The following is a 27,942-nucleotide window of genomic DNA, read 5'->3' as shown; positions in this document are numbered from 1 at the left end:
GATTTCGCAATGTTTTCAATTGACGTTTATCTTTATAAACCAGGAAGAAGTAGCCTACTCGGATATTGACGCTACACGGAAGTAGAAATTGTGGGATTCTATCTCCAGGACCAGTAAAAGGAAATCATTGAAAACTAGCCTATCACATATGTAAAGGTAATATGTTACATAACTGCGTCGTTTATAGGATGATTCGCCTATTTATGTGAAAGCATTCAGGTTCTCAAAATACTGTACATTTTATCAGACATATTTCGAAATTACGTATAACCTACTTTGCTTACGATTGTCGGTGGCAAGAAATAGCCATTCAATTCGATATCATCCACATATCACACTGTCCTTATTTTTGGGATGTTTGTTTTAGGTTTTTAGAATGGACGCAATGACTGTGCAGAACAACAAGCAAAGAGACCACGCCTCAGGGTGTGTTCAGGAGTGCGAAACGTTAGAAATGAGTCATGTTGAGGAGACCGGGGGCAATTGTGATTTTGTGTGTGTTTTTTATTTATTTATTCTAATCCGCAGAGACCACTTGAACTAGTCCTGTCATTTTTTTTGATATAAGACACTGGGGGTACTTGGCTTATCCGCAGAGGGTACTTGAGAAGACTCATGAGACCATATGCTAACTGGTAAAATGCACTTCTGGGGGTGCTTCAGTGGTACTCTGGACAGAACAAAATGTTCTTGTTGGTACATTAACCGAAAAAGGTTGGGAAACAACTGCTCTACAGGACAGCAAGGCTATTTACATGTATTATTTGTATAATTCATACCATCTTAAAGTTAAAATCACTTGTACTCATAATTTGGCTGCTTGGCTCAGGATCATTGTATTACTGTGCTACAATTGCCCCTAACCCTAACAGTCATGATGGAACCTGATGTGCCTAGCAAGAGACAGCAATAGTCACGTGTCATTCATGTCAATGATTATCCAACATATAGTTTGAATTGTTGGACGTTAATGCTCAGGGCCGTACAATAACAATACAAATGAAATACCTGACCTCCAAGTGGCAGGTAGGCCTACCTCCTGACAATATTGACTATTGCATTCCATCCTATTTCACCAGTTCAACCAGAGATTACACTGGATGGACAGATATTGACGTTATTGCATCAGGCTGCTGTGATTTAATTATTTGTTGTTCACAATAACTTCAGGCTTGGAAATGTCCATTTTTACACAAAGCATCTGTTGTATGAGGAATTACAGTCTGTTCTGGAAAGACCAGTATTGTATTACTGTACAAAGCAATGTTCTTTGTCAGCAAGCAGCAGTTATGGCGCATGATCAACCAGGGCTCGATACTGCGACCAGAACAGTTGTATTTGTGACCATTTGACTTGGCAGTGCGACACACATTTTTAATTGGTCACAATGGTGCTACTGAGAAATGTACCTGGTCACGGTAGTTTTTAGTTCACAATTAGCTTTTGAAATTTTTATTAAAATGAAATGATTTATTCAAACAGCAATGTGCAATTGACCAAAATGAAACCAACTTTCTGAAGAAGCAAAAACAGCACGGGAATACCCCTGTCCGTGTGCATCAGGGCTCCACATAGAGGGCTGCACAGTTAGGCTAAACACTCCAGTGCAACATTGACTGTCAGTGCCAGTAAAGAAAAAATGTTCTTGTGATAATGCTATTTTTAATCTAGGCTATATAATTGATTAAAATACATGGATTCCCGATTATTAATCACAAGTGCGCTGCACACATATAAATCAGAGATCATCAACTACATTCAGCCACGGCTGATATTTTTCTTGAGCAGATGGTCGTGGACCGTAACATAATTACAAATCATTTGAAGATTGCATATTGACTGCACCAATCCCAAACAGATATATTTCACTAAAACAATCATTTGAAACCTTGCATACATTTGAGTACAATCACTTGGGTTTCTCTATTATGCGTGAGAATACTTGGGATGTCCAAAATTAAAATCACTTGGAGCTCATTTCCTGCTGTTTTCAGTTTTATTTCCAACAATTAAAAATATATAAAAAAATGAAAATTGAAGTTAGGGAACCCTGCAATAGTCTCTCTTGAATAGAGAATGCACAGCTTTCAAACGTTTGGTTGTTGAGTGGCGTTGAAAGTGTTATAAAGTGTTGGTTGAATATTTGCAATGCCAAATTCAGTCAACGGAATAAGCCTACCTTAAATGATATTTTGGCCTTGAAAAGTAATTGAAGTTATGGTAGCAGATTTAGAAGTTCTACTGCTCCAATATAATTATTCTGTGATTTCATTTCAGATCAGTTTATATGATAGATGTTGCCGCTTTCATTTTGTTTCCCACTGTTTCAATTGAAGGGTGTTGCGCTAGTCTGTTGTACTTGTTGAGGTAAAACCGTGTGCGGTTATTATGAGCAAGACATCAAATGTTTGGTTCAACTTGGTTTTCCATACAAGCGCCTCGCGGTCAACTTGGTTTTCCATACAAGCGCCTCGCCGGTCTCCATGTCACCCCTGTTGATGAGGATGAAGTCTTGTCCAGTCTGGTTCCTCCTGAAGTCCACAATCAACTGCTTTATTTTGCTAATGTTGAAGGAGAGGTTGTTTACATGGCGCCACGCCATCAGAGTGCCTACCTCCTCCCTGTAGTCTGTCATGTAGTTGATTAGTAATCAGGCCTACTACTGTCGTGTTGACAATGGAATTGGAACTATTTTAGGCACGCAGTCGTGGGTACACAGGGAATATTGGAGGGGACTGAGGACGCACCCTTGTGTCCCCCGTGTTGAGAATCAATGTCAAGGAGGTAATGTTGCCTATATTCACCGCCTGGGGGGGGCGACGACCTGTCAGGAAGTCCAGGACCCAGTTCAGACCCAGGGCTGTCAGCTTTGTAATGAGCTTATAGGGCACTCTGGTATTGAAGGCCGAGCTGTAGTCGATGAACAGCATCCTCACATATGTATTCCTTTTGTCCAGGTGGGTAAGGGCAGTGTGCATTGCAATGGCGATTGTGTCAATTTCTTTCTTATCTTTGTTTGGAGATCATGTGTCTGGTTTCTCCGTCATGTTTAATGTGTGAACGTGCGTGCTTGAGCATGTATAGATATACCTGGCCTGCGCCCCAAGATCTGGCCACACCTATTCTTTAGAAGTGCCTGTTTTGGGATGTTCACGTCTGTTCACGTTTGACAACTCAATGGGGAGGCTGCATTTGAGCCTAGGAGAACCCACATATGCCTTGTATGGTTAGGACAGTTTTTTTCCTGATAAGAGGCCATTTTCTTTTTGAATGCTCACATTTTAAAGTCAGAAGTTTGTAAATATAATTGAATTGTACATTTATCACGTCATCACCAGCGCTGTGTAAATAAATCCAATATTCATTTGCACCTCGATCTGCCTGACTACTGCATAATCTTTGTCCTTATGACTGCTACAAGGTCCCTATTTTACAGCAGCATGCTGACTATTTAGTCGGGCAATGCCCACATTATTCTGACATATTTAGAATGTAAAAAATAATCATCTGAATGTTAATTCATACTGCCATTGGGTAGGCCTGTTAACATGTTTTATCCTTACGGTGGTAAAAAATATTTAGAATTCTATTGGCTATTGAAACAGTTACATTTTTAAATGTAGGTCCTTGAAAATTACAATTAAGTATTTGAAAAAGTCCTTTAAAATTGTCTTGGCAATGTCTGTGTAAACCCTTCATTGTGGCTACTTGCTCAGCCCACACATGAAAGATCAAATCACCTGCTATTGAAATGATCCACCCGTCATTCGCGTTCCTGTCACATCTTTACTCGGGCACAAGGGCATGCTAATTTAAAAGATGGCTTGTCATTATTAGTCAGGTTCTATATGGAATTCAGGCTCATTATGGGACACAGGCCAGGTCATTATCAATTTAAAAAAGTGAGACCAAATCATGTGCTTTGTGCAACAACTGAAAAAGTTGGTGTAGAGAAATGTTCCCTCTAAAGTGCGTAGTAGTGCGCAGAAGATATAAAGTACCTGTCAAAAGTTTGGACACACCTGCTCATTCAAGTCTTTTATTTTTACTATTTTCTACATTGTAGAATAAAAGTGAAGACATCAAAACTATGAAATAATCGTGTGGTGTGGGAGAAAGGTAGACTTGCTGAGGGAAAGAAAAATAGAAATACATTAGCTAGCGAAAGAGGAGACTGGCAGCTGGCCCTGAGTGGAGATAACAGGTGGCCATACATCCCCAAGTAGGAACCACGCAACGGCCAGGCAAGCTGAATGTATGGCCATGACTAAATATATGCCAAGCGTAAGCATGCAATGCATGCATTATTTTCATATCCATATGAGGAGAGTCTAGCCCCTACTATGTTAGAGCTAAAAGCAGATATGGGCGTTATCCAGCCACTACAATGTTAGAGCTAAAAGCAGATGAGGGCGTTATCCATTGGGTTGAAAGAAAATGGTGGCAGAACGCATAGGGGGTTTTACTTCATTTACATAAAGGATGGACCTATGTATTGTATATGCATAAAAGCAGAGCCGGGGCCTAAGGAAGGCAGTTGTTGTCCGCGGACCGGCTCGGCTTTGTTACTCTGTATTAAAGTCTATATTGAATTTACAAGTTCTTGTAAGAAGTGTTATTCTTAAGACAATTTTCCACGACAGTGGTAACCAAAAGTGTTAAACAAATCAAACTATATTTTATATTTGAGACTCTTCAAAGTAGCCACCCTTTGCCTTGATGACAGCTTTGCACACGCTTGGCATTCTCTCAACCAGCACCTGGAAATTATTTCAATTAACAGGTCTGGGATTTCTTTCCTTCTTAATGCATTTGAGCCAATCCGTTGTGTTGTGACAAGGTACGGGTGGTATACAGAAGATGGTCCTATTGGCAAGAACAGTTCAAATAAGAAAAGGGAAACGACAGTCCATCATTACTTTAAGACATGAAGCTCAGTCAATCTGGAAACTTTCAAAAACTTTGAAAGTATCTTCAAGCGCTATGATGAAACTGGCTCTCATGAGGACCGCCACAGGAAAGGAAGACCCAGAGTTACCTCTGCTGCAGAGGATAAATTCATTAGTTACCAGCCTCAGAAATTGCAGCCCAAATAAATGCTTCACAGAGTACAAGCAACAGACTCATCTCAACATCAACTGTTCAGAGGAGACTGCACGAATCAGGCCTTCATGGTCGAATTGCTGCAAAGAAACCACTACTTGAGGACACCAATGAGAAGAAGAGACTTGCTTGGGCCAAGAAACACAATCAATGGACATACGACCGGTGGAAATCTGTCTTTTGGTCTGAAGTCCAAATTGAATATTTTTGGTTCCAACCGCCATGTCTTTGTGAGACGCAAAGTAGGTGAACAGATTATCTCCGCATGTGTGGTTCCCACCGTGAAGCATGGAGGAGGAGGTGTGGGGGTGCTTTGCTGGTGACACTGTCTGTGATTCATTTAGAGTTGAAGGCGCACTTAACCAGCATGGCTGCCACAGCATTCTGCAGTGATATGCCATCCCATCTCGTTTGCACTTAGTGGGAGTATAATTTGTTTTTCAACAGGACATTGACCCAACACAACTCCAGGCTGTGTAAGGGCTATTTGACCAAGAAGGAGAGCGATGAAGTGCTTCATCAGATGACCTGGCCTCCTCAATCACCTAACCTCAACCCAATTTGAGATGGTTTCGCATGAGTTGGACTGCAGAGTGAAGGAAAAGCAACCAACAAGTGCTAAGCATATGTGGGAAATCCTTTAAGACTGTTGAAAAAGCATTCCAGGTGAAGCTGGTTGAGAGAATGCCAAGAGTGTGGAAAGCTGTCAAGGCAAAGGGTGGCTACTTTAACCATCTAAAATATAAAATGTATTTTTATTTGTTGAACACTTTTTTTGTTACTACATGATTTCATGTGTGCTATATCATCGTTTTTGATGTCTTCACTATTATTCTACAATGTAGAAAATAGTAAAAATAAAGGAAAACCCTTGAATGAGTAGGTGTGTCCAAACTTTTGACTGGTACTGTACATCATCCCATGTATAGAACCACAAGACTGAACTTCACTCAACTTTCTAGAGTTTTCCCTGTTCGTTAACACTATCAACGTTTCCCTTTACTGTGTCAATTGTGATTGAATCAACACAATATTACCCACTATCATTTCAACATAACAAAACGAACTACGCAAGAGATTGTCATATGAAGAATTCATTAGAGTAGGATTTTATTGCGCACGACTGAGCCCATACTTTACACCGAACGGTGCGGCATAACTAATCAGAGCTGCAGTAGGCCTATATGCAAATAGACCATTGCCATATTTGGATCTGTGCCATTTACTTTGAACTGGACTGTGTTTACAGCTGTGGTCTTGAGTAGATGCGCTTGATTGGAGATCAAAGCGAGAGCTGCATGTAGCCACGTGTGCACATTTTGTTCATATTCTTTTCTAGTTAGTGAGTTATTAGCCCAGTTATAGATAATTTGTAGTCAGCAATAGGGAGTGATTGCTTCCTGCAAAAGCACAAACCATGTACATTGTTTGTGTTGTACTTTGAGACAGGCTTGAATACGCTAAGTAGCCAATAGGCAGCGGTTAGCATAATTTGTCTGATTCTCTGTAATAATGGTTTGTGAATAATAATGCATTTTATTTTGAAAAGTGGCTTCTTGCATCGAAACAACACAACATTTTTTTGTCACCTCCTTGTCTGAAGGACAACTGGATAAACCGGTTAATGTCAAGCTCTGCATGTTTTTTTAAAAAAGTCTCATGGAATGAAGCCTACATTGAACACCACTCATTGGCTGCTACTGTAGACCGAATGATAAAACAGCTATGTCCATGTTAAAATGTTATGGGATACATTTTCTCCATTGTTTTTGATGGTAGCCCACTCTGGTAGACCTACATAATGATCAAATAACCACAGTAGCCTACTTGGCCACTGTTGAAACTGTATCTTAAAGCGGGTACAGCCTCAGTGTTCACAATTAAACGCCAGCTGGAAGTTACACAGAATTTTCACAATGTTCAAGTTTGCATTCAGCGGACTTGAAATTTGCTCAGTGCCCCAAAAAATTAGAGGGAACATTTGTTGTAGAGCCCTGCCAACATGGTTAGATGAACCTGCCAATTACTCTCATTCTACTGTCAGTAGTTGCATTCTGTGGCTGCCTTTATAAAACAATTTATCATAGACACTTGGCATATTACGATTAACTGTTCACTGTTGCATGGCAATTAACTTCATTAAAGTAACAGGCCGGTACCAGGACAATGATATGACACCTGACTTCTCCATGCAGGAGCCAAAATGGTGAACTGCTGTGGATTGGTAACTGTCAAGAATGAACAAGGTACGGTTTGGAAGTAGACATGATAGTTTACTTCCGTTGTCTATTTCTTTTCCTTTTTTATGAAATAAATACTTCAGAACATTTCACCACATTTACAGTTGATGTCGGAAGTTTACATACACTTAGGTTGGAGTTATTAAAACTCGTTTATCAAACAGGCCACAAATTTCTTGTTACCAAAACTATAGTTTTGGAAAGTCAGTTAGGACATCTACTTTGTGCATGACACAAGTCATTTTTCCAACAATTGTTCACAGACAGATTATTTCACTTATAATTCACTGTATCACAATTCCAGTGGGCCAGAAGTTTACATACACTAAGTTGACTGTGCCTTTAAACAGCTTGGAAAATTCCAGCAAATGATGTCATGGCTTTAGAAGCTTCTGATAGGCTAATTGACATCATTTGAGTCAATTGGAGGTGTACCTGTGGATGGATTTCAAGGCCTACCTTCAAACTCAGTGCCTCTTTGCTTGACATCATGGGAAAATCTAAAAGAAATCAGCCAAGACCTCAGAAAATAAACTGTAGACCTCCACAAGTCTGGTTCATCCTTGGGAGAAATGTCCAAATGCCTGAGGGTACCACGTTCATCCGTACAAGCAATAGTACGCAAGTATGAACACCATGGGACCACGCAGCCGTCACACCACTCAGGAAGGAGACACGTTCTGTCTCCTAGAGATGAACGTACTTTGGTGTCAAAGCGCAAATCAATCCCAGAACAACAGCAAAGGACCTTGTGAAGATGCTGGAGGAAACAGGTACAAAAGTATCTATATCCACAGTAAAATGAGTCCTATATCGACATAACCTGAAAGGCAGCTCAGCAAGGAAGAAGCCACTGCTCCAAAACCGCCATTTAAAAAAAGCCAGAATACGTTTTGCAACTGCACATGGGGACAAATATCGTACTTTGTGGAGAGATGTCCTCTGGTCTGATGAAACAAAAATAGAACTGTTTGGCCATAATGACCATCGTTATGTTTGGAGGAAAAAGGGGGATGCTTGCAAGCTGGAGAACACTATCCTAACCGTGAAGCACAGCGGTGACAGCATCATGTTGTGGGGGTGCTTTGCTGCAGGAGGGTCTGGTGCACTTCACAAAATAGATGGCATCATGAGGCAGGAAAATTATGTGGTTATATTGAAGCAACATCTCAAGACATCAGTCAGGAAGTTAAAGCTTGGTCGCAAATGGGTCTTCCAAATGGACAATGACCCCAAGCATACTTCCAAAGTTGTGGCAAGATGGCTTAAGGACAACAAAGTCAAGGTATTGGCCATCACAAAGCCCTGACCTCAATCCTATAGAAAAATTGTGGGGAGAACTGAAAAAGCATGTGCGAGCAAGGAGGCCTACAAACCTGACTCAGTTACACCAGCTCTGTCAGGAGGAATGAGCCAAAATTCACCCAACTTATTGTGGGAGCTTGTGGAAGGCTACCCGAAAAGATTGACCCAAGTTAAACAATTTAAAGGCAATGCTACCAAATACTAATTGAGTGTATGTAAACTTCTGACCCACTGGGAATGTGATGAAGGAAATAAAAGCTGAAATAAATCATTCTCTCTACTATTATTCGGACATTTCATATTCTTAAAATGAAGTGGTGATCCTAACTGACCTAAGACAGGGAATTTTTACTAGGATTAAATGTCAGGAATTGTGAAAAACTGAGTTTAAATGTATTTGGCTAAGGTGTATGTAAACTTCTGACTTCAACTGTATATTGCTTTTCACTAAATAAAATCTGTTGCTCCATCCATCCCTACCTCTCTCAGTGCCTCTGAAGAGTATTGCTGTGGAAGTGAGTGTGCAGGGGCATGTGGCCACCGTGAGCTCCACTCTGCAGTATGAGAACCAGGAGCAGAGCCCTCTGGAGGCCATCTTTGTTTTCCCTCTGCCGGGAGAGGCTGCTGTCTGCAGGTTCAGCGCAAAGATAGGACAGACTGAGGTGGTGGCTGAGGTTCAGGAGAAACAGAAGGTGAGGAGAGATGACAAGTCAATAATGAGACAAATGCAACTATAGACATTTGTTATGACATTTTCTGAGATCTACAAAAGTATAATTTATTGCAGGATTTGGGTTAATTTCACATTAATATCAATCAATAACATGTTAGTACAAGTGTTGTTACTAGTGTAGAGCGTTACTACACAGTTTTAAGAGAAACTTGGTGTAAAATGTTACCGGCCAGCTAACCTGGCCCCATTTCCATCATGGCAACCTAATAATCCCTTCATTTCTAATTGGCAAATATCACTCCTCGCCTCTCCACCATGGGATCTTGTGTGTGGTGAGCGTTCTGGTACAAAATGGTTGCTGTGCATCACCCAGGTGGGTACCACACATTGATGGTGGATGAGATGAGTTTCCCCCTTACTCTGTAAAGTGCTTTTGGTACCTCAGTTGGTAGAAAGGCTCGATATACATCCAATCCATTGCTTATAATTATCACTTTATGTTTAACCAGCAGTCTATGACCTACAGGGCTTCAAAAGTTATTCAGATGTTTGTTGACAGCTCTCTGCTCTCAGTATTCGACTTTGACCCTGTAAAACTGGTTCCCAACCTACTGCTTTGTCAAAGCGACTCTGTCAAACCCCATTGACCTGACTAGTGTCAGTCAGACACAACCTTCCCCTGGATGTATGCTACTGTACTATACTGTGTGTTCCTCTGTCCCTCCTCAGGCACAGGAGCAGTATGATGACGCATTGAGCTCTGGACAGCAGGCCTTCCTATTGGAGGAGAGTGATGAGAGCCCGGACGTGTTCAAGCTGAGTGTGGGTAGTCTGCCTCCAGGGGAGAAGGCCTCTGTCAGCCTGGACTATGTGACAGAGCTGGCTGTACAGGCTGACGACGGCCTGAGGCTCTGCCTGCCCGCCGTGCTCAACCCCCGCTACCAACCCCAGGGTAAGAACATGGGCCCCTGTATAGAGACACAAACCACTAAAACATCATAGGGCAGTGCAAAACAAAGTAAAAACGTTGTGGGCAGCAGTGTGACTAGGAACCAGTACCTGGTCCCATAGGGCAGTGGTCTTCAGTCCTGCTATTGAAGACCCACAGGGGAGGGTGCAGGCTTTATTTACAGTCCCGTTTTAATGAATTAATCATTATTGAATTAATCAAGGTCTTGGTGAGTTGTTGATGAGATGAAAGGAGTGTTAGTGCTGGGCTGGAACAAAAACATTCTAATCTGTGCGTCTCTCTCTCCCCTCTCTCTTCCTCTCTCTCTCCCTCACCCATCTCTCTCTAAGGGTCAGACAGTGGTAGTGGTGGCAGTGCCCAGGTGTCCTCGGTGCCCGCTGGTTCTGTGCCCTACAGTCTGTCCCTCAGTGCCCATGTGTCGTCCCCTCATCCCATCTCTAGAGTAGAGTCCAACTGTCCCCTGGACCCACTCAACTACCTCAACACAGAGAAAACCCAAGCCACGGTACTGTGTGTCTGTGTGTTCATATGTATGTGTAAGTGTGTTGCTTTACGTACGTATGAATGTGTACGCTGTGTGTGTGTGTGTATGTCTGTGTGCTTGCACTCTCACTAGCACCAATAACCATCAGAATCCTTCATAGTTGTTCAATTCCCTCTCTGACTGCTCTGCCTTCATGTGAATGTTGTTCTAACTGCAGGTCAGTCTGGCTGCAGGTCATCAGTTTGACCGGGACGTTGAGCTGTTGTTGTATTACCAAGACACCCATCAGCCTACTGCTATAGTAGAGGCAGCACAGGCTTCTGCCAAGCCAGGTGAGGGGGGGTGGGTGTACTCTGTTGTAGATTGGTGGATATGAGATCAATGAGTAGTCTAGTCTGCTACCTTCATCCATGTTTACAGAGAGGGACATGGTGAGACTGAAGGAGAGAAGGAGAAAGACTGTTGGAGACTTATTTATTTCTCTCGTTCTTTCTCTCGTTCTCTTTCTCTTGCCCTCACGCTTTCTCTCTCTCTCTCTCTCTCCCCCAGGCTCTCTGATGGGTGACCCAGTGGTCATGCTGAGCTTGTACCCAGAGTTCCCCAAGGATGTGATGTCATCTATGACCTCACACGGGGAGTTCCTGTTCGTAGTGGATCGCTCTGGCAGCATGGAATGCCCCATGCACCTTGGGTCTGGGTCACAGGACCGTATTGGCAGTGCCAGGGTACACACACACACACACACACACACACACACACACACACAACCCTATTCTAGTGAATGAACAGCTCAATCTGCACAGGATTCACCACGAGGTAGTTTGGAGTTAAATCCAGTACACTGTGGTTACTCTGTACTAGTTCTTTAAGACTGTCCTATAAGGTTTATTGAAGAGTAAAGACACTTGTTGGACTTCTCTCTTGCAGGATACCCTGCTGCTCTTGCTGAAAAGCCTGCCCATGGGCTGCTACTTCAACATCATTGGCTTTGGGTCCAGTTATGAGTCCTTCTTTTCGTGAGTGTTTTCTCCTTCCAACCCCTGTTTAAATCATGTTTACATCGAATAATTTGCAGCAGGTAGGTGAAGGATTCAAATGTCCATGGCTTGGGTCTGTAATATGTTGTGGTGATGACCCTTTGACCTTGTGTGTGTATATCTATCTGGATGTCAGAAAGAGTGTGGAGTACAGCCAGAAGACTTTGGATGAGGCTCTGCAGAAGGTGAAAGAAATGAGGGCTGACATGGGAGGTACAGAGATCCTCCAGCCTTTAAAACACATCTACAGCCAGCCCTGCCTCCCCGACCAGCCCAGACAGGTAGCTAATACACCTTACATACCTTACAGTGCCTTAGACCGAGTGGCGCAGCGGTCTAAGGTACTGCATCTCAGTGCTAGAGGCGTCACTACAGACCCTGGTTCAATTTGCCCAGCTTTCTCCGGATTAGTGTTTGGCCGGGGTAGGCCGTCATTGTACATAAGAATTTGTTCTTATCTGACTTGCCTAGTTAAATAATAATAAAAATAATAACAATATACACACAAACACTCCCATAGAGAAATGTCTGTACTTTCTGTAACGATGCTTCCATTAAAACAGAACCTCATGCGTTGCTTTACTGTGGGTGTCACAACCCACAGGAAAAAACTGTCTGCTTAAGTATGGCTTCCAATCAGAGACAACGAAAGACACCTGCCTTTGATTGGAAACCATACTCGGCCACACATAGAAAATGAACATAGAAAATGAAAACTACAACAAATCCCCATGAAACAAACCAACCCCAAAACAACACCCCCTGCCCCGCCCTGACCATACTAGAATGACAAATGACCCCTTTTACTGGTCAGGACATGACAGTACCCCCCCCCCCCCCCCCCCGGTGCAGACCCCGACTGCAACTCAAAACAAAAAAAACCCCACAAAAACAACCCCAAACCTGAAGGGAGGGTGGCCACCGTCAACGACGGTTCCTGTGTTACCCTTCGACAATCCTCCCACTACGGAGGTGGCTCTGGCTCTGGGCGTAGCTCCCGTTCTGAAGACTCTTGGCTGCAGACCACCGCTGGAGGCTGTTGGCTGCAGACCACCGCTGGAGGCTGTTGGCTGCAGACCACCGCTGGAGGCTGTTGGCTGCAGACCACCGCTGGAGGCTCTGTGCCGCGGATCCTCGCTGGAGGCTCTGTGCCGCGGATCCTCACTGGAGGCTCTGTGCCGTGGATCCTCACTGGAGGCTTCCTACGGGGAGCTGGAACCGGTCTCACCAGACTGGGGAGACGCACTGAGGACCGCATGCTCAAAGCAGGCACCGGCCGTACTGGGCTATGGAGGCGTACTAGAGGAAGAGTGTGCGAAGCAGGCACAGGGTACACTGGGCCTTGGAGGCGCACTGGAGGTCTAGCGCTTAGGGCTGGCACAACCCGTCCTGGCTTGATGTTGACTATCGCCCGGCAAGGGCAGAGCACTGGTACAGGACGTACTGGGCTATGGCGGTGCACTGGAGGGAGAGTGTGGGAAGCAGACACAGGGCACACTGGGCCTTGGAGGCGCACTGGAGGTCTAGCGCTTAGGGCTGGCACAACCCGTCCTGGCTTGATGTTGACTATCGCCCGGCAAGGGCGGAGCGCTGGTACAGGACGAACTGGGCTGTGCTGGTGAATGAGGGTTACCGTGCGTAGAGCAGGTGCAGGATAACCTGGGCCGTAGAGACGCACTGGAGGCCAGATACGCTGAGCCGGCGCACTTCTTCCTGGCTGCCGGCCAACTCTAGCACGGCAACAGTGAGGAGCTTGCACCGAGCTCTGAGTACGCACTGGCAACACAGTGCGTATCACCGCATAACACGGTGCTTGCTCGGTCACTCGCTCCCCATGGTAAGCACGGTGTTACGAATCCCTTTGACCCCGCAGTCTAGGGGGGATGGCAACGAGACCGGTAACATAACTCCTGTAAATTATAATAGTGATAAAGTAACAGTGAGAACAAAAACCACAGACAACTTAAATTTACCGTCAAACACTAAAGGTTTATTGCTTAAACACACGGTAATTGGGTGTGAGAAAAGGGGCTGAGCTGGACTCAAGCAAAGAAACAATAATCCAAAACACACCTAAGCTAGACTAGCCTGCTTCAATAACCACTAGCTAACTAACCAATAAAATACAGTGGGTGGTCCGCCCAGTTCTAACTAGGGTACTTAGACAAAGTATTCCTACGGGTAATGTATGCCCATGGGCGACTTGTCTTGGTACCCCCTTTTCCCACCAACAAACAAACAGTCAACACTTTAACAAAAACAATACTCACAGGTGGGATGGACAAAGTGACATGTAGTTGCCAAAAACAAAAGAGATCAATAGAGAGATTGAGCTAAAGAGATAACAACTGGCGAAAACAACTGAACCAAGGGAAAGGGATGTGATAGGGTAAGTAAAAAGGTGAAGGTGTCTAATGATTGATGACTGATTGGGGAATGATGATTGTCACCTGTGAGGGGAGAAGGAGAGAAAATAAATACAAATACAGGATACACACTACCTGTATCCGTAACACACAGGGAGTTGGCTCAGGTCTTAAACCCGCCTTTGCCAATCTACCCGTGTGCCCCCCCAAAAAATGTTTTTGCCGCTGCCTCTCGGGCCTGTTGATCATGTCGCTGTACCTCCCTCGCTGCTTCCACCTGTTCCCATGGAAGGCGATCCCTTCCGACCTGGATCTCTTCCCACGTCCAGGATCCTTTGCCATCCAGGATGTCCTCCCATGTCCAGTCCATCGGCCCACGCTGCTTGGTCCTTTTGGTGGTAGGATCTTCATTAACGATCGTCCAAAGGATTAGACCAAGGTGCAGCGTGGTGAGTGTTCATCTTTATTTTAAATCGGAACACTTAAACAAAATAATAAACAAATACAAACGACCGTCACGTCTTGCAGGCTAAATACGAGCAGTACAAAATCAAGATCCCACAAACACAGGTGGAAAAAGGCTGCCTAAGTATGGCTTCCAATCAGAGACAACGATAGACACCTGCCTCTGATTGGAACCATACCCGGCCAAAACATAGAAAATAACACACAGAATGCCCACCCCACACCCTGACCTAACCACATAGAAACAAACCCTCTCTCTCAGGTCAGGGTGTGACAGTTCTCCCCCCCCCCCCCCCCCAAAAGTGCGGACACCCGGCCGCAAACAAGACTCCGGGCTGCGGACCGTCGCTGGAGGCTGCGGACCGTCGCTGGAGGCTGAGGAGCGTCGCTGGAGGCTCCGGGCTGAGGAGCGTCGCTGGAGGCTCCGGGCTGAGGAGCGTCGCGCGGAGGCCTCCTGCGTCGAGCTGGGACCGGTCTTCCCGACTGGGGAGACTTACAGGAGACTGGGTGCGCAGAGCACGCACGGGGCACACTGGGTCTTGGAGACGCACTGGAGGTCTGGAGCGCACGGCCTGCACAACCCGTCCTGGCTGGATGGTCACTGTAGCCCGGCACGGGCGGAGCGCTGGCACAGGGCGAACTGGGCTGTGCTGGGGAATGAGGGCTGCCGTGCGTAGAGCAGGCGCAGGATAAACTGGGCGGCCAGATGCGCTGAGCAGGCACACTCCTTCCTGGCTGAGTGCCAACTCTAGCACGGCAACGCTGCGGAGCCCGTACTGACCGCACCGGACTGTGCGTGCGGATGGGCGAGAGTGCGCATCACCTCGTAATGCATCGCTCACCCCTCTGCCCGCCTGCTCAGTCGTGCCCTCTCCGCCAATACCTCCTTCCGGAATCTCGCGTCAAGCTCCGTGCTTGACTCCATGACTGGCACCGGTTTGCTCCACAGCTCTCTCCTGTACGCCCGGTAAGTTAGGTCAGAGCTCCCCCTGACCTAGCCAAACTACCCGTATGCCTTGCCTTTCGGTGCGTATAAAGCCTCGTAGTAACGCCGTTCCGCCTTAGCTGCCTCTATCTCCTCCGGCGGGCGGCGATACTCTCCAGGTTGCCTCCATGGTCCTTTACCATCCAGGATTTCCTCCCAGGTCCAGGACTCCAGATAACTCTCCTGTTGCTCCCTTCCACGTTGCTTGGTCCTTCATCGGTGGGTGGTTCTGTCACATCTGTCGGAAGGATTGGACCAAAGTGCAGCGTGTTGAGTGCTCATCTTTGTTTATTAGAGTAAGTGAACACTTAAACAAAACATAACACAACGACATACGACAGTTCCGTAAGGTACACGGATTATACGAAGAACAACGACCCACAACCCACAGGAAAAAACAGGCTGACAAAGTATGGCTTCCAATCAGAGACAACGAAAGACACCTGCCTCTGATTGGAAACCATTCTCGGCCACACATAGAAAATGAACATAGAAAATGAAAACTACAACAAATCCCCATGAAACAAACCAACCCCAAAACACACCAAAACAACACCCCCTGCCACGCCCTGACCATACAACAATGACAAATTACTCCTTTTACTGGTCAGGACGTGACAGTGGGTTATACAATGACATTAGGGATGATGTTTTTCGTCAGCTGTCCAGCCAAAATGATAGTTAAAATGATCTAGATGAAAATAATAAATTGTGTGCAATGTTATCAGGTAACAATAATGTAAATGCCTCTGCTAAAGCCTGCCACCGTATCCTCCAACAGACATTTCTTTACAAGTTCCTGCATGTCCTTTTATCTACTTTACTTAGCTTTGTTTATGCATACGTGTATAGATGACGCAATGTATAACGACTGTTTCCCAAAATATAGATGATGTCATGTATGTTTGATGACGCCAAAGGAACCACTGGACCATGTTTGATTAGGTTTGTTTTTTTAGTGTCTCAACTATCTGAGTGGTCAACAAAAATCTGTCTGTTATTGAATCATCATTTTAATATTTTTTTCTAATCATCTCACTCATTGGCCTTCTATATACCTTACACACTGTGATTCATACAGGTTCCTCCTGAAACACCTGAAACTCCTCCCACCTTTCCATGTGTAACACGCAGGATATGAATCCTGGTCTCCCATGGGAGCAACCAATGTCTTAGACCATGAGGAAATTCCCTCTTGGGCTTTGGGCATGTTTAGTTACACTGTTTGCTAGGGTTTTACTCTGTATTTTGAGTGTGGTATTTACAGTAATACGCCTGGCTTACTGGGACAGCAAATAGACTTGTGTTTTTGGTTACTAAGGAAACATACTCAGTATACTTCAGTGCTGCACGTACATTATTTAACGTTGACACATGATCAACATACCCGCTCTGTCCTCCACAGCTCTTCCTGTTCACTGACGGTGAGGTGGGGAACACCAAGGAAGTCCTGGATCTGGTGAAGACGAACGCTGGTTCTCACAGGTGGGCCCACAAGCACTGTTTCCCCTATCATTACCTAGTTGGGGCAGAGATCCCACAGCTAGCTCTGTCACCTCCCACCTGAAAGAATTCGACTAACTGGTTTTAATAGAGAGTTTGTTACAGAACCCATTGCACCTGTCTGGAAAGTAAAGCTCTAACCACTGGTCTTTTTGACTCAAAAGATGAATTGTAAAACCCAATCTAAAGTAAACCTACCCAACCTGTCTGTGAGCAGCAGTGTGGGAGAGTTCTGTAGGTTAGGGGTTTTTCACCCCTGTGAGAACAAAAGCCTTCATATTGATGATTCTTCCTGTACAGTTATGTGTTTTCAGTCACCCCACGAGGACAAGAAAATTACACAAGTGATATGGATTTGGTTGATAGACTTATTTTGGTATTTGATAACAAAAATAATAGTGTTTCCTGGGTGTGTCCCTGTCAGGTGTTTCTCCTTTGGGATCGGGGAGGGGGCCAGCACTGCTCTCATTTCTGGGGTGGCCCAGCAGGCCACAGGGCACGCACAGTTTATCACAGGACAGGACAGGATGCAGCCCAAAGTAAGAGCTTATCAATGTGTGTGCATGTGTAAAGTGACGGCTGTATTGGTTACAAACATTTTCATCACCTCCCTTACTCTCTTGCTTTTTCTCGTTCCTTTTTTAATGACATTTTTTACCACTCTCCTTCCTCCTTCACACTCCTCCCTCAGGCGATGCAGTCTCTCCGGTTTGCCCTGCAGCCAGCTGTGGTGGACATCTCAGTCAAATGGAATGTCCCAAAGGAGGTGTCTGTCACCCCTCTGTCTCCACCAATCAGAGTGCTCTTCCAGGGTCAAAGGGCACTTCTGTATGCCCAGCTCACTGGGGAGGTGAGGGCTCTGCCTTCTACTGTTATGAATGTTAATACTGTTTAACATACAGTATGTCAATGTTGAAATGACACTGGTAAGGTCATAACTTATTTGCAAGACAACATTTTTTGGGTCACGGTCCACGTGTTTCACTCAACCCTGTATTTCCTTTTTTTCTTTCTCTCGTTCTGTCTGTCTCTTTCTCGCTCTCTCTCATTCTCTCCCCCGCTCAGAGCTCAGGGGACACAGAGGGCTCGGTGACAGTGAAGTACAGCCTGGCCAAGCAGCCTGTTGAGAACCAGCTGAGCTTCATTCTTAAGCCTGCAGAGGACACTGGGTAAAAACAACACTGCAGGCCTTGGTCAGATGCATTAAGGGAATGTGCCACTATTTACAGGCAAGACTGCCATGATGCTCCATTAACAGAAACTGTGCCAGCACTCCTAATGCATTTCAGCTATGGAGTATGATTTGATATACACTGCTCAAAAAAATAAAGGGAACACTTAAACAACACAATGTAACTCCAAGTCAATCACACTTCTGTGAAATCAAACTGTCCACTTAGGAAGCAACACTGATTGACAATAAATTTCACATGCTGTTGTGCAAATGGAATAGACAACAGGTGGAAATTATAGGCAATTAGCAAGACCCCCCCCAATAAAGGAGTGGTTCTGCAGGTGGGGACCACAGACCACTTCTCAGTTCCTATGCTTCCTGGCTGATGTTTTGGTCACTTTTGAATGCTGGCGGTGCTTTCACTCTAGTGGTAGCATGAGACGGAGTCTACAACCCACACAAGTTGCTCAGGTAGTGCAGCTCATCCAGGATGGCACATCAATGCAAGCTGTGGCAAGAAGGTTTGCTATGTCTGTCAGCGTAGTGTCCAGAGCATGGAGGCGCTACCAGGAGACAGGCCAGTACAGCAGGAGACGTGGAGGAGGCCGTAGGAGGGCAACAACCCAGCAGCAGGACCGCTACCTCCGCCTTTGTGCAAGGAGGAGCAGGAGGAGCACTGCCAGAGCCCTGCAAAATGACCTCCAGCAGGCCACAAATGTGCATGTGTCTGCTCAAACGGTCAGAAACAGACTCCATGAGGGTGGTATTAGGGCCCGACGTCCACAGGTGGGGGTTGTGCTTACAGCCCAACACCGTGCAGGACGTTTGGCATTTGCCAGAGAACACCAAGATTGGTAAATTCGCCACAAATTCGTCTTCATCTGCTCTTCACAGATGAAAGCAGGTTCACACTGAGCACATGTGACAGACGTGACAGAGTCTGGAGACGCCGTGGAGAACGTTCTGCTGCCTGCAACATCCTCCAGCATGACCGGTTTGGCGGTGGGTCAGTCATGGTGTGGGGGGGCATTTCTTTGGGGGGCCGCACAGCCCTCCATGTGCTCGCCAGAGGTAGCCTGACTGCCATTAGGTACCGAGACGAGATCCTCAGACCCCTTGTGAGACCATATGCTGGTGCGGTTGGCCCTGGGTTCCTCCTAATGCAAGACAATGCTAGACCTCATGTGGTTGGAGTGTGTCAGCAGTTCCTGCAAGAGGAAGGCATTGATGCTATGGACTGGCCCGCCCGTTCCCCAGACCTGAATCCAATTGAGCACATCTGGGACATCATGTCTCGCTCCATCCACCAACGCCACGTTGCACCACAGACTGTCCAGGAGTTGGCGGATGCTTTAGTCCAGGTCTGGGAGGAGATCCCTCAGGAGACCATCCGCCACCTCATCAGGAGCATGCCCAGGCGTTGTAGGGAGGTCATACAGGCACGTGGAGGCCACACACACTACTGAGCCTCATTTTAACTTGTTTTAAGGACATTACATCAAAGTTGGATCAGCCTGTAGTGTGGTTTTCCACTTTAATTTTGAGTGTGACTCCAAATCCAGACCTCCATGGGTTGATAAATTGGATTTCCATTGATTATTTTTGTGTGATTTTGTTGTCAGCACATTCAACTATGTAAAGAAAAATGTATTTAATAAGATTATTTCATTCATTCAGATCTAGGATGTGTTATTTTAGTCTTCCATTTATTTTTTTGAGCAGTGTATATAGTACTGTGGGGTACCCCCATCTTATCATCGACCCTCGTCTCCCCACTCCACTATCTTAATCTCTCTATCCCTCCTCTCCCACATCTATCTCTTATCTCTCTCTCTTTTTCATCTACTTCTTCTCTCTATCCCTCCTCTCTAGAATGACCGTCCACAGGCTGGGGGCTCGAACCCTGATCCAATCCCTGGAGGTGGAAGAGAGAGAGCAGGATGGGGAGAAGGAGGGAGTGAAAGAGAAGGTGATAGAGCTCAGCGTCCAATCAGGAGTGAGCAGTGCCTTTACTGCCTTCATCGCTGTCCACAAAGGAGATGGAGAGGCCCTGCAAGGACAGCTGCTACGCAGACAAGTCCCCACACCGAGTGAGTGAGTGTTTGTGTGACGGGGAGAGGCTGTGCAAGGAAATTATTTTATGCAGATATGTAAACAGCGCTAAATAAATGCTAACCGCGAGCTGAAGTGTCTCAAACTGTGCCCTCTGCACGTGTAAGATGGAATCCTCATTGTTTAGTCATTAATGTGTTCTGTGTGTGTGTACCTTCATGTTTGTAACCAAGTGACCTGTGTTTTTCCCTTCTTTCTCAGTGTTGTATCACAGCTCCATGTCCAAGATGAACTTGTGTAGTATGTCTCAATGCAGCCCCATGCCCATGATGAACTTGTGTAGTATGTCTCAGTGCAGCCCCATGCCCATGATGAACTTGTGTGATATGGCTCAGTGCAGCCCCATGCCCATGGTGAAGACATGTAGTCTGCAGATGAATATGAGTGCCCCAGGCAAGTTAAAGTTGAGAAAAAATAGTAAACGTAAAGGTCAGCACCGAGTCTATTTGTTTAAGAAACAAGTTACATGTCTCTTTCAATATGCTTACGTATCACTATTATGAGTTAATATGATCCCTGTTCATTTGTATTAAGATTGTGATCTTATGGGTTCATGTTTAAAGTCTGCATGTTTTGATGAAACTACATGTTTTATTAATTTCAGGGTTAATTCAAATAATTATATTTTACAAAATGTGTATTAACACATTTCATAACTTTTACAGAAATGTTGTAATCAACATTGTTAATGTTGAATTATACTAAACAAAAATATAAAACGCAACATGCAACAATTTTAATAGATTTTACGAAGTTACAGTTCATATGCGGAAACCAGTCAATTTAAGTTCATCCATTAGGTCCTAATATATTGATTTTACATGACTGGGAATATAGATATGCATCTGTTGGTCACAGATGCCTTAAAAAAAAATGGGCCTCAGGATATCATCACGGTATTTTTGTGCATTCAAATTGCCATCGATAAAATGCAATTGTGTTCGTTGTCCGTAGGGTATGCCTGCCCGTACTATAACCACATCTGTGGTGTTGTATGAAAAAACTGCACATTTATTGTCCCCAACACATGGTTCACCTGTGTAATGATCATGCTGTTTAATCAGCTTCTTGATATGCCACACCTGTCAAGTGGATGGATTATCTTGGCAAAGGGGAAATGCTCACTATCAGGGATGTAAACCAATTTGTGCACAACATTTTATTTGAGCTTACCGAAAATATCCGTCATCTTTTATTTCAGCTCATGAAACATGGGACCAACACTTTACATGTTGCGTTTTATATTTCTGTTCAGTGTATTTTGGGTAAAAGTACTGTAATGTTGAATTGTGATCTTTAATAGATTTTGTTAGTGGGAATGTACGACACTAACATAAACAATTTACATTGGGTTTCAGGTTTGGCTGCTTTCGAAGTATTTGACTCTGACGACAACTGTACCGAAGGTAATTTTAAGGGTTAATGTCTGTGTTAACCTAATTCCAAATACCTGTTATTCACATGGGAATTGTAACAATGTTTGATACTCCTCAGTGTTCTATTTATTGTGATTGTATTACTCAAGCACAGCACAAGGATTTTACCGCAACTGTTAGGATTCTGGTTAGGGTGACCCAGTTAGCCACTGGCGCTATAATGGAACAGTTAAGGTATTAGGTATGTAATCATTTAGATAATTTGTAACCGTTCTAACCATTATGTTGTCCAATCCCAATAGACTTTGACTCTCCAGCCCCAACCTCTAAGCCTGTGAGGGACCTTCTCCTCCAGCTGATCTCCCTTCAGAAGGCCTCTGGTTCCTGGGTCCTGGAGGCAGCGTTGTCTGAGGTGCTGGCGAAGACTGAGGAGGAGGTGTCCAAGCCAAAGCCTGCACAGGTGGGTCCACAGAAATAAACTGAGATGCCAGGGTTTTTCTTTGTTTTTACTATTTTCTACATTTTAGAATAATAGTCAAGACATAAACACTATGAAATAACACATGGAATCATGTAGTAACCATAAGTGTTAAACAAATCAAAATATATTTTTAATTCTTCAAAGTAGCCACCCTTTGCCTTGATGACAGCTTTGCACACTCTTGGCATTCTCTCAACCAGCTTCACCTGGAATGCTTTTCCAACAGCCTGTAAGGAGTTCCCACATATGCTGAGCACTTGTTGGCTGCTTTTCCTTCACTCTGCGGTCCAACTCATCCCAAACCATCTCAGTTGGGTTGACGTTGGGTGATTGTGAAGGCCAAGTCATCTGATGCGGCACTCCATCACTCTCCTTTTTGGTCAAATAGCCCTTACACAGCCTGGAGGTGTGTTGGGTCATGTTAAAAAAACAATTTATACTCCCACTAAGCGCAAACCAGATGCTGCAATTTCTGAGGCTGGTAACTCTAATGAACTTATCCTCTGCAGCATAGGTAACTCTAGCTCTTCCTTTTCTGTGGCAGTCCTCATGAGAACCAGTTTCATCATAGCGCTTGATAGTTTTTGTAACTGTACTTGAAGAAACTTTCAAAGTTCTTGAAATTTTCCAGATTGACCCTCTTTCATGTCTTAAAGTAATGACTGGCCGTCGTTTCTCTTTACTTATTTGAGCTTTTCTTGCCATAATATGGACTTGGTATTTTACCAAATAGGGCTGTCTTCTGTATACCACCCCTACCATGTCACAACACAACTGATTTGGCTCAAACTCAATAAGAAGGAAAGAAATTAAACAAATTAACTTTTAACAAGGCTCACCTGTTCATTGAAATGCATTCCAGGTGACTACCTCATGAAGCTGGTTGAGAGAATGCCAAGAGTGTGCAAAGTTGTCATCAAGGCAAAGGGTGGCTACTTTGAAGAATCTCAAACAAATCAAAATATATTTTATATAACTTTTTAGGTTACTACATGATTCCATATGTGTTATTCCATAGTTTTGATGTCTTCACTATTATTCTACAATGTAGAACACAGTAAAAAATAAAGAAAAACCCTTGAATGAATAGGTGTGTCCAAACTTTTGACTGATACTGTATATTATGAGTGTGCTGCAAGATGATGCACACAGAGTATCTGCACGTGTGCTCTATAGAAAGACCATCAGCTCTGGACAAAGGCATGATGAACATTGAATTGAATGTCCCCGTGATACCCATGTCTCAGCGTCCTTATTTTTTGTTTCTCTCCATCTGTCTGTCTCTCACTCTCTCCCTCACTCAGGTGGACCAGGAGGTGTGGGCCACGGTTCTAGCCCTGGTATGGCTCTATGGTTTCAAGATGGAGGCTCAGGAGGATTGGCAGTTTGTGGCCATGAAGGCTGTTTCATGGATCCAGGCTCAGAAAGGTAGCTATAGCTTCCACTCATAGTCCTGGCAACTCTTGTCCTTCATCTGCCCTGATTTGGAAAGAAATTGTTCAGGAGAAAGCAATTTCCTAGTAGGAATCTACCATACTGTATTACTTAAATGACAAATATATTTACATTTTGAGTATAATCATTCACAATACAATGTTGGTGGTACGTTTGTCTTCAAACAAGTGTTCCAGATACATTGTGCCAATCCTTGCCAACATGATGCTACAGTATAATGATGCCTGTCCTGGTGATATGTGTTTTCAGCGACCAGTGTTTCTGAGTGTGTTCAGGCTGGAAATAACCTTCTGGGTTGCCAAGTGCAGAAAGACACCCTGGGGCTCTGACATGTTCACCCTCCCAGTCCTCTCTCTGTCCCCCATACACCTGCTACTCTACCTGGGGTGAGATACACACAACCCTGCCTGCTCCTAGTCCCCTCCTCCAAGCAAACTGGTGGAGCTAGCAACTGTATCCGCCTAAACAAGCCTAATTATCAACCTCTTGCCTATATTAGCCTATTGTCATTTACTGTTGGGACACTTATGTATCTCAATGTATTGGTTGTTATTAACATATCAACATTAATCTACGTGTTACGTATACAGCTAAACTTGTTTAGACTTTGCTTTGGTTATCAATTCCATATAGACTACTGGATACAATGTGTATGCAGTACTTGTCATCACTAACCAAAATGATAGCCTTAATTTCTCCAAATGCTTGGTAAAAGGCCTTATTATTGTATGTATGCATTATCCACGTATATGGGGCCAAATGCATGCAGGAAGGAGTTGTGGACAATACGGAAAGCCAGATGAGTGCCTATCATAGTACCTTTACTGTTTGATCATGTAACACTGTCTCTCTGTATTCATGATATTCCTCATATACACTACTGTTCAAAGGTTTGGGGTAACTTAAATATATATATATTTTTTTTAAAGAAAAGCACATTTTTGTCCATTAAAATAACATCAAATTGATCAGAAATACAGTATAGACATTGTTAATGTTGTAAATGACTATTGTAGCTGAAAACGGCTGATTTTATATGGAATATCTACATAGGTGTACAGAGGTCCATTGTCAGCAACCATCACTCCTGTGTTCCATGGTACATTGTGTTAGCTAATCCAAGTTTATCATTTTAAAAGGATAATTGATCATTAGAAAACCCTTTTGCAATTATGTTAGCACAGCTGAAAACTGTTGTGCTGGCTGAAAACTGGCCTTCTTTAGAGTAGCTGAGTATTTAAAAAACAAGGACATTTCTAAGTGACCCCAAACTTTTGAACGGTAGTGTACACCACCGGTCAAAAGTTTGGACACACCTACTCATTCAAGGGTTTTTCTTTATTTTTACTATTTTCTACATTGTACAATAATAGTGAAGACATCAAAACTATGAATTAACACATGGAATCATCTAGTTACCATAAGTGTTAAACAAATCAAAATGTGAGATTCTTCAAAGTAGCCACCCTTTGCCTTGATGACAACTTTGCACATTCTTGGCATTCTCTCAACCAGCTTCACCTGGAATGCTTTTCCAACAGTCTTGAAGGACTTCCCACATATGCTGAGCACTTGTTGGCTGCTTTTCCTTCACTCTGCGGTCCGACTCATCCCAAACCCTCTTAATTTGGTTGAGGTCTGGGGATTTTGGAGGCCAGGTCATCTGATGCATCACTCTCCTCCTTTAATAAAATAGCCCTTACGCAGCCTGCCGGTCTGTTCGGTCATTGTCCTGTTGAAAAACAAATGATAGTCCCACTAAGCCCAAACCAGATGGGATGGCGTAACCAGCATTCTGCAGCGATAAGTGTTTCTTAAATTCTAAATAAATCACAGACAGTGTCACCAGCAAAGCACCCCCACATCATAACACCTCCTCCATGCTTTACGGTGGGAAATACACATGCGGAGATCATCCATTCACCCACACCGCGTCTCACAAAGCACAGCGGTTGGAACCAAAAATCCAGACCAAAGGACAAATTTCCACCGGTCTCATGTCCAATGCTCGTGTTTCTTGGCCCAGGCAAGTCTCTTCTTCTCATTGGTGTTCTTTAGTAGTGATTTCTTGGCAGCAATGCGACCATGAAGGCCCGATTCACACAGTATCCTCTGAACACTTAATGTTGAGATGTCTGTTACTTGAACTCTGTGAAGCATTTATTTGGGCTACAATTTCTGATAACTTTAATGAACTTATCCTCTGCAGCAGAAGTAACTCTGGGTCTTCCATTCTTGTGGTGGTCCTCATGAGAGCCAGTTTCATCATAGCCCTTGATGTTTTTTTGCGACTGCACCCCCCCCCCCCACCTTGTCACAACACAACTGATTGGCTCAAATGCATTAAGAAGGAAAGAATTTCCACAAATGAACTTTTAACAAGGCACACCTGTTCATTGAAATGCATTCCAGGTGACTACCTCATGAAGCTGGTTGAGAGAATGTGAAGAGTGCAAAGCTGTCATCAAGGCAAAGGGTGGCTACTTTGAAGAATCTCAAATATATTTTGATTTGTGTAACACTTTTTTTGGTTACTACATGATTCCATATGTGTTATTTCATAGTTTTGATGTCTTCACTATTATTCTACAATGTAGAAAATAGTCAAAATAAAGAAAAACCATGAATGAGTAGTTGTACTAAAACCTTTGACCGGTATCGTACGACTTCACTTGATAAAAATGGATCATAATCTACATCTTTATTGGTCATTGAATCTATTTTCTTAATGACTCCACTCTGTTCCTTCTGCATTGAACCTACATCAGGAGTTACCAACCCCTCCTGGGGAGCCACTTTTGAACACACCTGATTAATAGGGTCCATGAGGAGTGTTACAGTAGGTCCCTCCTGATGAGGAAGAGTAGGCTAGAAGACAACTTTTAACAAACACTATATATACACAAAAGTATTTGTGTATTTTCAAATTAGCGGATTTGGCTGTTTCAGCCACGCCCATTGCTGGCAGTTGTATAAAATCGAGCAGACAGACATGCAATCTCCACAGCAAACATTAGCAGTAGAATGGCCTTACTGAAGAGCTCAGTGACTTTCAATGTGGCACCGTCATAGGATAGAGCTGCCCCAATCAACAGTAAGTGCTGTTATTGTAAAGTGGAAATGTCTTGGAGCAGCAACAGCTCTGCCAGGAGGTGGTAGGCCACACAAGCTCACAGAACGGGACCGCCGAGTGCTGAAGCGTTTAACGTGTAAAAATGGTGTCTTCTACTGGAACAGTCGCTACCGAAATCCAAACTGCCTCTGGAAGCAATGTCAACACAAGAACTGTTCGTCGGGAGCTTCATAAAATGGGTTTCCATGGCCAAGCAGCCGCACACAAGCCTAAGATCACCATGCGCAATGCCAAGCGTTGGCTGAAGTAGTGTAAAGCTCGCCACCATTGGACTCTGGTGCAGTGGAAATGCGTTCTCTGGAGTGATGAATCACACTTCATCATCTGACAGTCCAACGGACTAATTTGGGTTTAGCGGATGCCGGGAGAACACTACCTGCCCCAATGTATAGTGCCAACTGTAAAGTTGGCTGGAGGAGGAATAATGGTCTAGGGCTGTTTTTAATGGTTTGGGCTAGACCACTTAGTTACAGTGAAGGAAAATCTTAACGCTACAGCATAAAATGACATTCTAGACCAGGTATTCCCAAACTGTAGTATGCGCAATGCTGTCGGGGGTATGCCAAATAAAAATGTGATTCACTTTTTTAAAAAATTATTATTAAAAAAATGTTTATCTTCACATTTTTCAAACGGTACATTTATATTTTCCAACGGGGCTATACATTTGGGTGAGGTTTTTTTCTTGCCTGAGTAGCCTCGTTTCACTGCCAAAAGTTGTATTAAACCATGTAGTGTTTACATTTACGTCATTTAGCAGATGCTCTTATCCAGAACGACTTACAAATTGGTGCATTCAACATATGATATCCAGTGGAACAACCACTTTACAATAGTACATCTATATCTTTTTTGGGGGGGAGGGTTAGAAGGATTACTTAATCCTATCCCAGGTATTCCTTAAAGAGGTGGGGTTTCAGGTGTCTCCGGAAGGTGGTGATTGACTCCGCTGTCCTGGCGTCGTGAGGGAGCTTGTTCCACCATTGGGGTGCCAGAGCAGCGAACAGTTTTGACTGGGCTGAGCGGGAACTGTGCTTACGCAGAGGTAGGGAGGCGAGCAGGCCAGAGGTGGATGAACGC

At 44.2% G+C, this 27,942-nt stretch overlaps 1 protein-coding gene across 3 annotated transcripts; it reads left to right on the top strand.

Annotated features, from left to right (window-relative positions):
* The first annotated feature begins 3 nt into the window (after positions 1 to 3).
* Positions 4 to 26,425, top strand: LOC106594363 (von Willebrand factor A domain-containing protein 5A). Of its 3 annotated transcripts, none has more exons than XM_045703972.2 (19): positions 4 to 156; positions 7,299 to 7,349; positions 9,138 to 9,340; positions 10,051 to 10,273; positions 10,621 to 10,796; positions 10,993 to 11,107; positions 11,325 to 11,500; positions 11,703 to 11,791; positions 11,949 to 12,093; positions 17,034 to 17,113; positions 17,556 to 17,670; positions 17,823 to 17,981; positions 18,197 to 18,300; positions 20,178 to 20,395; positions 20,619 to 20,810; positions 21,776 to 21,823; positions 22,096 to 22,253; positions 23,579 to 23,702; positions 23,979 to 26,425. In XM_045703972.2, exons 2-19 carry the CDS (start codon positions 7,307 to 7,309, stop codon positions 24,056 to 24,058), a joined length of 2,448 nt encoding a protein of 815 aa, XP_045559928.2. In that variant the 5' UTR covers positions 4 to 156; positions 7,299 to 7,306; the 3' UTR covers positions 24,059 to 26,425. The 3 variants fall into 3 exon arrangements, 2 of the variants coding, with proteins under 2 accessions (XP_045559928.2, XP_082822858.1); XM_082966732.1 differs by having other exon boundaries at positions 20,619 to 20,846; XR_014381927.1 differs by lacking the exons at positions 23,579 to 23,702; positions 23,979 to 26,425 and having other exon boundaries at positions 20,178 to 20,399; positions 22,096 to 22,236.
* The last annotated feature ends 1,517 nt before the right edge of the window (positions 26,426 to 27,942 follow it).

Source organism: Salmo salar, chromosome 20 (assembly GCF_965601325.2).
Source record: "Salmo salar chromosome 20, fSalSal1, whole genome shotgun sequence".
Classification (NCBI taxonomy): Eukaryota; Metazoa; Chordata; class Actinopteri; order Salmoniformes; family Salmonidae; genus Salmo; species Salmo salar.
This window is presented reverse-complemented; position numbering and strand designations above follow the sequence as displayed.

Excerpts from the sequence above, each read along its gene's own strand:
- LOC106594363 (XM_082966732.1), top strand. The coding sequence starts at position 7,307 with ATGGTGAACTGCTGTGGATTGGTAACTGTCAAGAATGAACAAG. Across the intron at positions 7,350-9,137 it reads AACTGTCAAGAATGAACAAG|TGCCTCTGAAGAGTATTGCT; the intron begins GTACGGTTTGGA and ends TACCTCTCTCAG. Across the intron at positions 20,396-20,618 it reads CAGACAAGTCCCCACACCGA|TGTTGTATCACAGCTCCATG; the intron begins GTGAGTGAGTGT and ends CTTCTTTCTCAG.